We start from the raw sequence: 12,500 nt of genomic DNA on the forward strand, positions 1-12,500 counted from the left end.
TTCACTGCCCCTTGTGTCTATAAAAGACTGTAGAACAGTTCACCTGAAACTTATTCCAGATAATCATGTAGTACACACAGACTCCAGTGGAGCGGTGGCCTAGAGGTAACGCGTCCGCCTAGGAAGCGAGAGAATCTGAGCGCGCTGGTTCGAATCACGGTATTGTCGCCAATTTTTTCTACCCCCTCCACTAGACCATGATTGGTCGCCTGGACGCTAGTCATTCGGATGAGACGATAAACTGAGGTCCCGTGTGCAGCATGCACTTAGCGCACGTAAAAGAACCCACGGCAACAAAAGGGTTGTCCCTGGCAAATTTCTGTAGAAAAATCCACTTCGATAGGAAAAACAAATAAAACTGCACGGCCCTCTTAGTGTAGAAACGCGCTGTCCCTGAGGAGAGCAGCCCGAATTTCACACAGAGAAATCTGTTGTGAGGAAAAAGAAAAATAAGAATACAATAATTGTGGATAAGGATTATCATTAAAGACGTGTGATGACGACGACGGCAATGACAGACACAGTAGTAACCTACCTAAGTACAGAATTGGGTCTATCAATGTTTATATTTAGACACTCAAACCTGATTACTCTGACATTCTTACAAAAGAACGGAGACAAACATATAGATACGGTGTGTTTTTTCTGTGCATGCATGTGTGTATTTTGTTTGGTTTTGATATATATATATATAAATGCTTTTTTTTGCTTTTTTTTTCAAAAAGATGAAAGCGTACATTCAGCGATAAGCAGCATTCAAAAACACATACATGCCCATTCATGCACGAAAACACACACACACACACACACACACACACACACACACACATACACACACACACTGTGCGAATGTACATACACACATACAGATATCCGACAAACGTAGAAACAGAGTTGAGGGGAATACAGTAAACTAAACTTTTTAACTTTTTTATGATTTGAAAAAAAAGAAGAGATTTTAAACAATATTGTCTTGCAAAAATCTAGCAGTTGATATTATTCTGTTAACGTATTGGACTTGGCAAAGTTGTTTGTGAATATGATATTGACATTACTATTATCTTGTTCCTTTTTGGCAGACTTAATGGAGACGTTGTGAGAAGACATGTGTATTATTATAAGATATTGTGTAAAGGCCTAAGCTTGTCGTGAGGAATGATAGATAATTAAAGGCATTTTTATTTTTGAATGTAACGGTTTGTCAGTGGAAACATTAAACAGTGATATTGCAAATGAATGCATTTTTTAAAGAATTATTTTTTTTTCCAGTCATTAAACTTTATGAGAATTTATGTGTAAAGGCTTGTTTCTGTCTGCTGAGTGCCTGGTGTGTTTCATGCTCTAAATCTTTTTGTTTTTCCTTTTTGCATACAACAGACAGCATTTCTGTTTACGATGTGAAATTTGCATGTGCAAGAACTGTGTAATAAAATAACAACAACACGCAAAAAAAAAAAAAAAAAAAAAAAATCCACCGTGTTGTGTATGTTCATTTGAAATGCTTAGAGAACAGATAGAACACACACACACACACACACACACACACACACACACACACACACACACACACACATTGCGTAGTCTGTAAAGATGGATCAAGATCATACCTTGATGATCTGACCTGGAGATTAACCTCATTCCTTGTTTCTTCTGTACGGTTGTGGTGCATCACAATTAAGTCTCTTGACTATATCCACTGTAAAAAAACAACAACAACAACCAAAGAAACAAATAGCACCAAAAAAAAAAAAAAAAAAAAAATCCACATGTTACATTTGTAGCAAGAATAAATAAGCAAAATCATTATTACCCATTCTAAGATTCCCATACAGACACTCTAATTACCAAAAACAAGAATCTTTGGCCTCATAATACCTTTAGCCAATATGTTGCAGAGAATTTTTTTTTTAAATCACAAATACATATCAGGTAATCAGACAAGGCTGAAATATATCTCGGGTTTTGATGATAATCTACGGTTGATGATTCTGACAGAAAAAAAGTATTGAAAAAAAAGTTGTTTTTTTTCTCTAGTTTAGCTTAAAACTTTTGAATACCAACAATGAACTAACAAAGGCAATAAATTGACGTAATCAGAAATACAGAAGCTATTACATTTTAACAAAAAGTTAGAAATGCTTTCTTTTTCTTGATAAGAAGCGTAACAGTTTCAATCTCCTCTATTCTTTTTTAATTTTCTTTTATCTATTTAAAGAATTCTCTCTTTTTGTTGGTTTTTTGTTTGTTTGTTTGTTTGTTACTGCGAAGTCCTTTGTTTTGATGCTGCCCCCCACACCCCCACCCCTACCCCCCCACCCCCCTACCCCTCCTATTCGTCTTGTTTTCCTTTCTGTTACTCTTCATCACATTTTTCTTTACATTTATTTTCAACAAATCAAGTATAAAATGCTCACCTTTTAAAATGAAGGAGATCAGATCTGTTTCCTGAAATGAACATTAATTCCTCTCTCTCTCCCTCCCCCCCCCCCCTCTCTCTCTCTCTCTCTCTCTCATACAACAATATTCTCGTTATCTTTCAGAATTACATGCTAAGTCACTACTGAGAAATATTGGAACATGCAAGCAAACATAATGATCATAAAGGTCAATAACAAAAACAAAATGATGGACAAGATAATGAGAATGATTTGATCGCTGCGCTGATGATCGCAAAATGATCGCGTCAGATTCATATGCAAATTCTTAAAGCAGCTTTAGGTGAAATCTGCAACAAAACAAAACAAATGTGTTAATAGTCTAATATAATAGATAAGTATGAATCACACTGAACAAAATTGAAAAAAAAAAGAAATGTTCGAAAAGTAACCAAGGAAAACAACAATTTCATTTTCAACTAGAGAATCCACAGGAACTTGATTTGAGTTTCTGTTTGTCACACACACACACACACACACTTTCAGAATTACATGCTAATGTATGACTCTTTCAACTCCTTGTTAAATAGTCCAGTTGGTTCACTGTTATAGTTGTTAGTTTTTTCCCAGAAATATGTTATATTGCTACGCTTTTTTTTTTTTAAAACAAAACTTAAATCATCATTTTCTATATGTAATACACACACACACACACACACACACACACACACATTCACTTACTCGCATGCGTACATAGTAATTTTCCCGCCACCTCCACCCACTCGATTTTTTTCCTACCCTCGTCTAATATTACTTACGGTGAAAAGACGTTAAACTTAAGAACGAACACACACACACACACACACACACACACACACACACACACATATATATATATATATATATATGCAGTAGTATAATCTCTGTTCACGAGTATACATTGATATACATCAACAAACCTCAAGGCTATCAAATATCCAAGAATGCACATTCACAAAGTGTTTCTGTTAACCCAGCATTAATATTCACCAAGCATTACACCGTGCACATGTGCACACATGGTACAAATGTACATGCACGCATACACACACACACACACACACACACACACACACACACCATTTATCTGTCTATATATCTCACACATAAACACACGAACACATGCGCACAGCACACACACACACACACACAAATGCGCACACACACAAACGCAAAGAAACACACACGCACAAACGCAAAGAAACAAACAACACACACACACACACACACACAACAGCAAACATGCACACATGCAGATAACAAACAAACACATACACACACACCACCACCACCACCAACAACAACAACAAACATACACATATGCGCATAACACACACACACACACACACACACACACACACACACACACGCTATCCTAGCTCACTGACCTTGTTCCTGACACGTATCTCCATGAGCACCTTTGGGACACAGACACCTGGGCCCAGAAGAGGACTCTACACATGTCCCGTTACCACATCCCCGCTGTCCGCACCCGCCTGTCAACACGTTGTCAACCCATGCTGGTATATTTGGGGCTCTACCTGATTTTGTAGCTGTATTTTCAATCGCCAAAGACGTGTAACAAGCTCCCTGATAACCTCCGTCATTCTGATTCCCTCGCATCTTTTAAATCTCGTCTCAAAACTCACCTTTTCCCTCAGCAGTAAGTTCAATTGTGGCAGGTCCACTTCCTTTTCGTTAGCTGTGCTTGACTATGTGTGTATACATATGTATGTGTACATAACTACATGCATGTATATGAATGTGTATTGTGTGTGCGTGTGTTTATGTAAGTTTGTGCCTGCCTATGTGTGCGTATGTGTTAGTGTAGCTGTTAGATACACATGTATGTTAAAATGTATGTATGCAGTGTGTGTGTGTGTGTGTGTGTGTGTGTGTGTGTGTGTGTGTGTGTGTTGTCACATTTGGTGTGTGTATGTAACATAGATATAATGTTTTATGTTAACGAAAGCGTTTTTGTATAGCACCTAGAGCAGATTTCTGGATAGTGTGATATATAAGTATCCATTATTATTATTATTATTTTGTATTTGTATTTCTTTTTATCACAACAGATTTTTATGTGTGAAATTCGGGCTGCTCTCCCCAGGGAGAGCGCGTCGCTACACTACAGCGTCACCCTCCTTATTTTTGTATTTTTTCCTGTGTTCACTTTAATTTTTTTTTCCTATCGAAGTGGATTTTTCTACAGAATTTTGCCAGGAACAACCCTTTCGTTGCCGTGGCTTCCTTTACGTGCGCTAAATGCATGCTGCACACGGGACCTCGGTTTATCGTCTCATCCGAATGACTAGCGTCCAGACCACCACTTAAGGTCTAGTGGATGGGGAGAAAATATCGGCGACTGAGCCGTGATTCGAACCAGCGTGCTCAGATTCTCTCGCTTCCTTTGTGGACGCGTTACCTCCAGGCCATCACTCCACTCCACTCGTTGACACACTTTGGGGAATGTTGGAACGTGCGGGTGTGCATATATATATATATATATATATATATATATATATATATATATATATATATATATATATATTTGTATATGGGGATGGGGGTATGAGCTTATGTGTGTGTGTGCTTGTCTGAATATGTGTGTGCGTGTGCGTGTGTGTGTGTGTGTGCCGTGGAAGCTGCGATACGTAGCCTATGAAACAAGTGTGTGTGTGTGTGTGTTTGGGCGGGGGGGAGGGGGGGGGGGCGGAGGAGAGGGGTAAGGGGGGGATGCAGGGTAATTTGGGAGATTGTGTGTGTGTGTGTGTCGAGGGTCGTGTACGTTACGTGTATTTGTTTGTGCTTTCATATCTGTGAAACTGCATGTTTATTGCGTATCTCTTATGCGTGTGTGTGTGTGAATGTGTGTCTGCATGTTTAACATTTATTTGCTTATTTATCATCATCATCATTATTGTCTTCTTATTTATTTTTTTTATCTATTATTATTATTGGTCAGGCATCTGCTTGGCAGATGTGGTGTAGCGTATATGGATTTGTCCGAACGCAGTGGCGCCTCCTTGAGCTACTGATACTGATACTAATACTGGGGATAAACCTGATTTGTTCACATACGTTGCACTGGTAGGTTGGTTTTTTTCGTGTGTTTGAAAAATTAAGTTATTGTTTGGTCCTTTTTTTCGCTTTTTTTTCTGGTTCCATTATCAGTACTGTTTAAGTGGCGTTACTCTCATGTGACTCATTCCGAGTTAACCCATACACAACCAAATGCACAACCAAGTCTAGCCACGCCCTGCTACTCACATATCTTAATGATAGCCAAATTCTTTATATACAAATGTAGAATCGATAAAGTAAATCCAACAATACAAATGTTCATAAAAGATCTTAAAAAGGCATAAGAAATTGACAAGTATGGTCTTAAAATATCCATGGAATATAACACATTTGTGCAGAAATGGGCACCATACATATATATCATCCAAGATTAAGATTTGTATTATGTATAATTAAACATATATTGCTTTGATATGAATTGGGCTAAGCAGTACCAGTGGAAATAATGTGTCAACAGATAGTATACTGTCCTTGCCACATTTTCATTGTAATTCGTGTGTTATAATATCACACAGATCAATGTTTGAACTGATATTTGCTGTTCTGCCGATGTGATGCTTGATGTGGAATGGTTGATGTTCGGAACGCTATATTGTAGTGCCTTCCTAATGTGAAATATTTATTTGGTATGTAAACCTTTGTCTGAATAAAAATGTTTGGAAAAAAAAAATCTAGCCACGCCCGGGTTCATCTGTCGCAGTCCCAGCATCGGAAGTCCACAGGGAATTGTGAACGTTAGGTAGCCAGGAGGCCACGCATCAGAGGAGACCCAGCACTGCTTGCTGAGTCACTTCGGTGGTGTTCAGTAGTGCCTGCTGTGATTTATCGAACTTGGGACGGACATCACATAGTACGCTACCTACTGACGATAACGTACGCGTAGTTGCGGAGCCAGACTGAGTGAGCGTACCCATCACCCCCCCCCCCCCCCCCCCGTCCTCCCGCCTCTTCCCCGCCCCCCCTGAACTCCCCTCCCTACCTCCCAGAGTCGAGACTGCCACCACATCCCTACAGCTACAGTCCATGTAGTACATGTTTTTTCATCATTATTTATTTATGTTATTATTATCATTATTATCATTGTTTCAATGAAATATTCCTATAACAATTCACCCCACTTTGCGCAAGAACACGCACCCCACAAAACTATCACCTGCACGTAACACACTGACATTAACACGCACAAGCAAACACGCAGACACACACACACACACACACACACACACACACACACACACACACCGGCACACAGACACACACACGCATGCACACACAGACACACATACACATTCACATTCACACAGGATGTAACTCACCGTCAGTGGCCAGAGAAATGTTGCTGACATCTCGTATCTCACCATCAAACTCTATTTCCATTTCCTGAGTGGACACCATCGCTTCTTGCACATCACTCAAGGAGACGTTCTTGGATACTGTGGGTTCTACGGTAACCCGAACACTTCCAGGCCTGTAGAAAGCAACGAATACACTTCTTTTATTTGTTGTATTTGTATTCTTTTTATCACAACAAATTTCTCTGTGTGAAATTCAGGCTGCTCTCCCCAGGGAGAGCGCGTCGCTATACTACAGCGCCACCCATTTTTTTGTATTTTTTCCTGCGTGCAGTTTTATTTGGTTTTCCTATCGAAGTGGATTTTTCTACGGAATTTTGCAAGGAACAACCCTTTTGTTGCCGTGGGTTCTTTTACGCGCGCTAAGTGCATGCTGCACACGGGACCTCGGTTTATCGTCTCATCCGAATGACTAGCGTCTAGACCACCACTCAAGGTCTAGTAGATGGGGAGAAAATATCGGCGGCTGAGCCGTGATTCGGACCAGCGCGCTCAGATTCTCTTGCTTCTTAGGCGGACGCGTTACCTCTAGGCCATCACTCCACCAAACACAAACGCAGACACACACTCACACACAAAAACACAACATTCAAAAATAGCTCCTGCACACCAACTCACACACACACACACACACACACACACACACACACACACACACACACACACACACACACACACACACACACACACACACACACACGTGCATATGTAAGTGCACACGCGTTTATCTCTTATTATTATTATTTTATCATGTTTGAAGGTTTTAAAGTAACCTCACTACAATCGTATTGGTGGATGTAGCTGTACTCATCTATAAACTCACATGGCTTCCACAATCTTTAGGCGTCGGAATCCGTCCAGGTTTTCGAAAGCGGGTTCCAGCTGTGAAGAAATAACAAAACAGGGATTACGTAATGCACGAGCTTGATGATCAGATATGAGTGCGCGCACGCACACACACACACACACACACACACACACACACACTTTGTTAAGTTGACTGTCTTTCTGTCTCTCCCACCCTCTCTGTGTGTCTCTTATCATTTGTCTGTATCCATATTTCTCTCACTCTCTGTCTCTCTAGCTTTAGTTATACGTATTTTGTAGAGAGAGACAGAGAGAGAGACACAGAGAGAGAGAGAGAGAGAGAGAGACTCGTCCAGTGCGCCTGTTCTCTGTGTCTATATTTCTCTCACTCTCTATCTCTCTAGCTTTAGTTCTATGTATTTGTAGAGAGAGAGAGAGAGAGAGAGAGAGAGACTCATCCAGTGCGCCTGTTCTTTGCAACGTTATTCATAACAGTCTAAATGTCCTGGACGATGATGTCCTCTATGCATATGCACACACACACGCACACACACACACACACACACACACACACACACACACTTTGTTAAGTTGACTGTCTTTCTGTCTCTCCCACCCTCTCTCTGTGTCTCTTATCATTTGTCTGTATCCATATTTCTCTCACTCTCTATCTCTCTAGCTTTAGTTCTACGTATTTGTAGAGAGAGAGAGAGAGAGAGACTCGTCCAGTGCGCCTGTTCTCTGTGTCTATATTTCTCTCACTCTCTATCTCTCTAGCTCTAGTTCTACGTATTTGTAGAGAGAGAGACAGAGAGACTCGTCCAGTGCGCCTGTTCTCTGTGTCTATATTTCTCTCACTCTCTATCTCTCTAGCTTTAGTTCTACGTATTTGTAGAGAGAGACAGAGAGACTCATCCAGTGCGCCTGTTCTTTGCAACGTTATTCATAACAGTCTTAATGTCCTGGACGATGATGTCCTCTATGCATATGCACACACACACACACACACACACACACACACACACACACACACACACACACACACACACACACACACACACACACACACACAGTTTTACTTGAAAACCAAACTGAACGTCTTGTCATTCAGAAAAGAGATGGAAAACTAAGAATCATGTGTGCACCACGCACTTTGCACACTGGAAAAAAAAGAACCCATTGCAGGATGTGTTTTCATTGTAAAGAACAATCTGAAGAAGAAACCCACTCAAATAAGTACACACATTCACATGCATGCACTCAAAGCCTGGTGAGTTGCATAGGTTATGTTGATGGTCAGGAATCTCTCAAACAGATGTTGTGTGTGGATTTGTCCGAACGCAGTAACACCTTGATGAACTCAAACTGAGAACCGCATTTTCTGAGTAGTAGTAGCAGTAGCTCAAGGAGGCGTCACTGCGTTCGGACAATTCCATATACGCTACACCACATCTGCCAAGCAGATGCCTGACCAGCAGCGTAACCCAACGCGCTTAGTAAGGCCTTGAGAAAAATAAAATAAATGAAAAAGAATAATAATAAAAATATATAAATAAATAAATAAAATAAATGAAAAAATAATAAATAAAATAAATAAATAAATTAATTAAATTAAATAAATGAAAAAATAAATTAAAAAATATATATATATAATAAAATCAAAAATTCTGAACTAACTGTAGAATGAAGCATGCAGTGGAGGAGAAAGGGGAGAACCGAGGAGCGCAATAGCCGAGTGGTTAAAGCGTTGGACTTTCAGTCTGAGGGTCCCGGGTTCGAATCTCGGTGACGGCGCCTGGTGGGTAAAGGGTGGAGATTTTTCCGATGTCCCAGGTCTACATATGTGCAGAGCTACCAGTGCCTGAACCCACTTCGTGTGTATACGCACGCAGAAGATCAAATTCGCACGTTAAAGATCCTGTATTCCATGTCAGCGTTTGGTGGGTTATGGAAACAAGAACATATCCAGCATGTATCCCCCCTCTCCCCCCGAAAACGGAGTATGGCTGCCTATATGGCGGGGTAAATAAATAAAACGGCCATACACGTAAAATGTTACATGTCTGTCTGAGTGTGTATGTGAGCATGCCTGAATTCTGATTGAATGACACAGGAAACGAATGATGAGCGCCCAGTGGCAGCCGTCAGTCGGCTCTACCCAGGTAGGCAGCCTGTTGTGTAAATGACCCCGTGTTTGTAAAGCACTTAGAGCTTGGTCTTCGACCGAGGATAGGCGCTATATAAGTATCCATATCGATCAATCAATCAATCAATGCTGAAACTGAACCTCACCTGCTTTGCCAGGTCCTGCATGACAGGCAGATTGACGTTGGCATACCGGTCCTCCCACTTGGCCTCGAGAGTCACGTGCACTTGGAAGTTGGTCTCTGAACAATTGTCATGTAGATATGTAATCAATGAATTTTGTTGTTTGTTGAACAATCGTCTTGTCAGTATATTATCATCATCAATTTGGCCTCTAAACAACTGTGTTGTCAGTTTCAGTATCAGTAGCTCGAGGAGGCGTCAGTGCGTTCGGACAAATCCATATACGCGACACCACATCTGCCAAGCAGATGCCTGACCAGCAGCGTAACCCAACGCGCTTAGTCAGGCCTTGAGAGAAAAAAAAATAATGATGATAAAAATAATATGTGTGTGTGTGTGTGTGTGTGTGTGTGTGTGTGTGTGAGAGAGAGAGAGAGTACGTGTGTGTGTGTGTGAGTGTGTGTGCGTGCAAAGGTTTCCCCGTTACTATATTAGGTCCCCACCCCCACTCTTACCTTCTAATTGAGTTCGGACCCCCAACCCCCCAAACCACCGCCACCTCGGCCCCCCTCTCACCTGTCTATCATTTTAGAAAGATATGTGTATACATATATAATCAAGTTTGATTTTAAGATCAACGCTTGTTAACTAATGTATTTGTATGTCGAACCTGTCTGTATGTATTTATATTGTTAGCAAATTTACTGTGATGCTAACAGTGCAAATGTACACAGACATCGAATATTCTTAAAATGCCTGCCTCAAGACACACTGGGGCAATTGCTGCGCCAGACAATAGGGGAAAGAATGAAAGTGATTAGTTAACGTGTATGGGGGAAAAAAGGTGCATGAAAGGTAAATATGAGTTTGTGAAAGAAGTAAAAGAAAGATGTGGGAAAAAGAGGAGGTTGGAGGCCCCACAAAAAAAGGAAAGAAAAAGAAAAGAAAAAAGTGGGAAAAAGAGGAGGTTGGCGGCCCCACTAAAAAAACACACACAAAAAAAACACAAAAAAACAAAAAAAAAAACAAAAAAACCCAGTGCAACGCCCGTCTGTCCCGCATACCCATGCACTTTCCAGCCATGTTCGCGGGTTTTGAATTAATGGAGGAATGAATGTCTTCACTTTTAAAAGCTACTATCTCTTAAAATAAGTGTTGTCAGTGTATCGTCAATATTTTGGTCTCTGAACAATTGTTATGTCAATGTGTCATCATCAATTTGGTCTCTCAAAAAAACATCATGTTAGTGTATTAATATTTTGGTATCTGAACAATTGTTATGTAAATGTGTCATCATCAATTTGGTCTCTCAAAAAAACATCATGTTAGTGTATTAATATTTTGGTATCTGAACAATTGTTATGTCAATGTGTCATCATCAATTTGGTCTCTCAAAAAAAACATCATGTTAGTGTATTAATATTTTGGTATCTGAACAATTGTTATGTCAATGTGTCATCATCAATTTGGTCTCTCAAAAAAACACACATCATGTTAGTGTATTAATATTTTGGTATCTGAACAATTGTTATGTCAATGTGTCATCATCAATTTGGTCTCTCAAAAAAACCCATCATGTTAGTGCATTGATATTTTGGTATCTGAACAATTGTTATGTCAATGTGTCATCATCAATTTGGTCTCTCAAAAAACATCATGTTAGTGTATTAATATTTTGGTATCTGAACAATTGTTATGTCAATGTGTCATCATCAATTTGGTCTCTCAAAAAAACATCATGTTAGTGTATTAATATTTTGGTATCTGAACAATTGTTATGTCAATGTGTCATCACCAATTTGGTTTCTCAAAAAAAACAACAACCCCATCATGTTATTGTATTAATATTTTGGTATCTGAACAATTGTTATGTCAATGTGTCATCATCAATTTGGTCTCTCAAAAAAAACACATCATGTTAGTGTATTAATATTTTGGTATCTGAACAATTGTTATGTCAATGTGTCATCATCAATTTGGTCTCTCAAAAAAAAAACACATCATGTTAGTGTATTAATATTTTGGTATCTGAACAATTGTTATGTCAATGTGTCATCATCAATTTGGTCTCTCAAAAAAACCCATCATGTTAGTGTATTGATATTTTGGTATCTGAACAATTGTTATGTCAATGTGTCATCATCAATTTGGTCTCTCAAAAAAACATCATGTTAGTGTATTAATATTTTGGTATCTGAACAATTGTTATGTCAATGTGTCATCATCAATTTGGTCTCTCAAAAAAACATCATGTTAGTGTATTAATATTTTGGTATCTGAACAATTGTTATGTCAATGTGTCATCACCAATTTGGTTTCTCAAAAAACAACAACAACCCCATCATGTTATTGTATTAATATTTTGGTATCTGAACAATTGTTATGTCAATGTGTCATCATCAATTTGATCTCTAAACTATCGTGATGTCAGTGTATCGTCACTATTTTGGTATCTGAGTTATCATCATGTGAGTATATCATCATCAGTTACGTCTCTGAACGACCGTCATGTGGATATACTATCATGATTTTGGTCTCTGAATAATCGTTATGTCAATCTAACATCTTATGTTAT

General features: G+C 39.3%; 1 protein-coding gene across 2 annotated transcripts in view; it reads right to left on the reverse strand.

The window, feature by feature from the left end:
* Window positions 1-3,755: 3,755 nt before the first annotated feature.
* Window positions 3,756-12,500, reverse strand: part of LOC143276271 (uncharacterized) — a 31,917-nt gene continuing 23,172 nt past the window's right edge. For both annotated transcript variants that reach the window (XM_076580768.1, XM_076580767.1), the window contains exons 11-14: window positions 9,950-10,044; window positions 7,674-7,732; window positions 6,815-6,966; window positions 3,756-3,910 (exon numbers count right to left, since the gene is read on the reverse strand). In XM_076580768.1, the coding sequence (XP_076436883.1) occupies window positions 3,795-3,910; window positions 6,815-6,966; window positions 7,674-7,732; window positions 9,950-10,044 (422 nt within the window). In that variant the 3' untranslated portion in view covers window positions 3,756-3,794. The remainder of the gene's footprint in view (window positions 3,911-6,814; window positions 6,967-7,673; window positions 7,733-9,949; window positions 10,045-12,500) is intronic.

The sequence above is a fragment of the Babylonia areolata genome, chromosome 31, assembly GCF_041734735.1.
Source record: "Babylonia areolata isolate BAREFJ2019XMU chromosome 31, ASM4173473v1, whole genome shotgun sequence".
In the NCBI taxonomy this organism is placed as follows: Eukaryota; Metazoa; Mollusca; class Gastropoda; order Neogastropoda; family Buccinidae; genus Babylonia; species Babylonia areolata.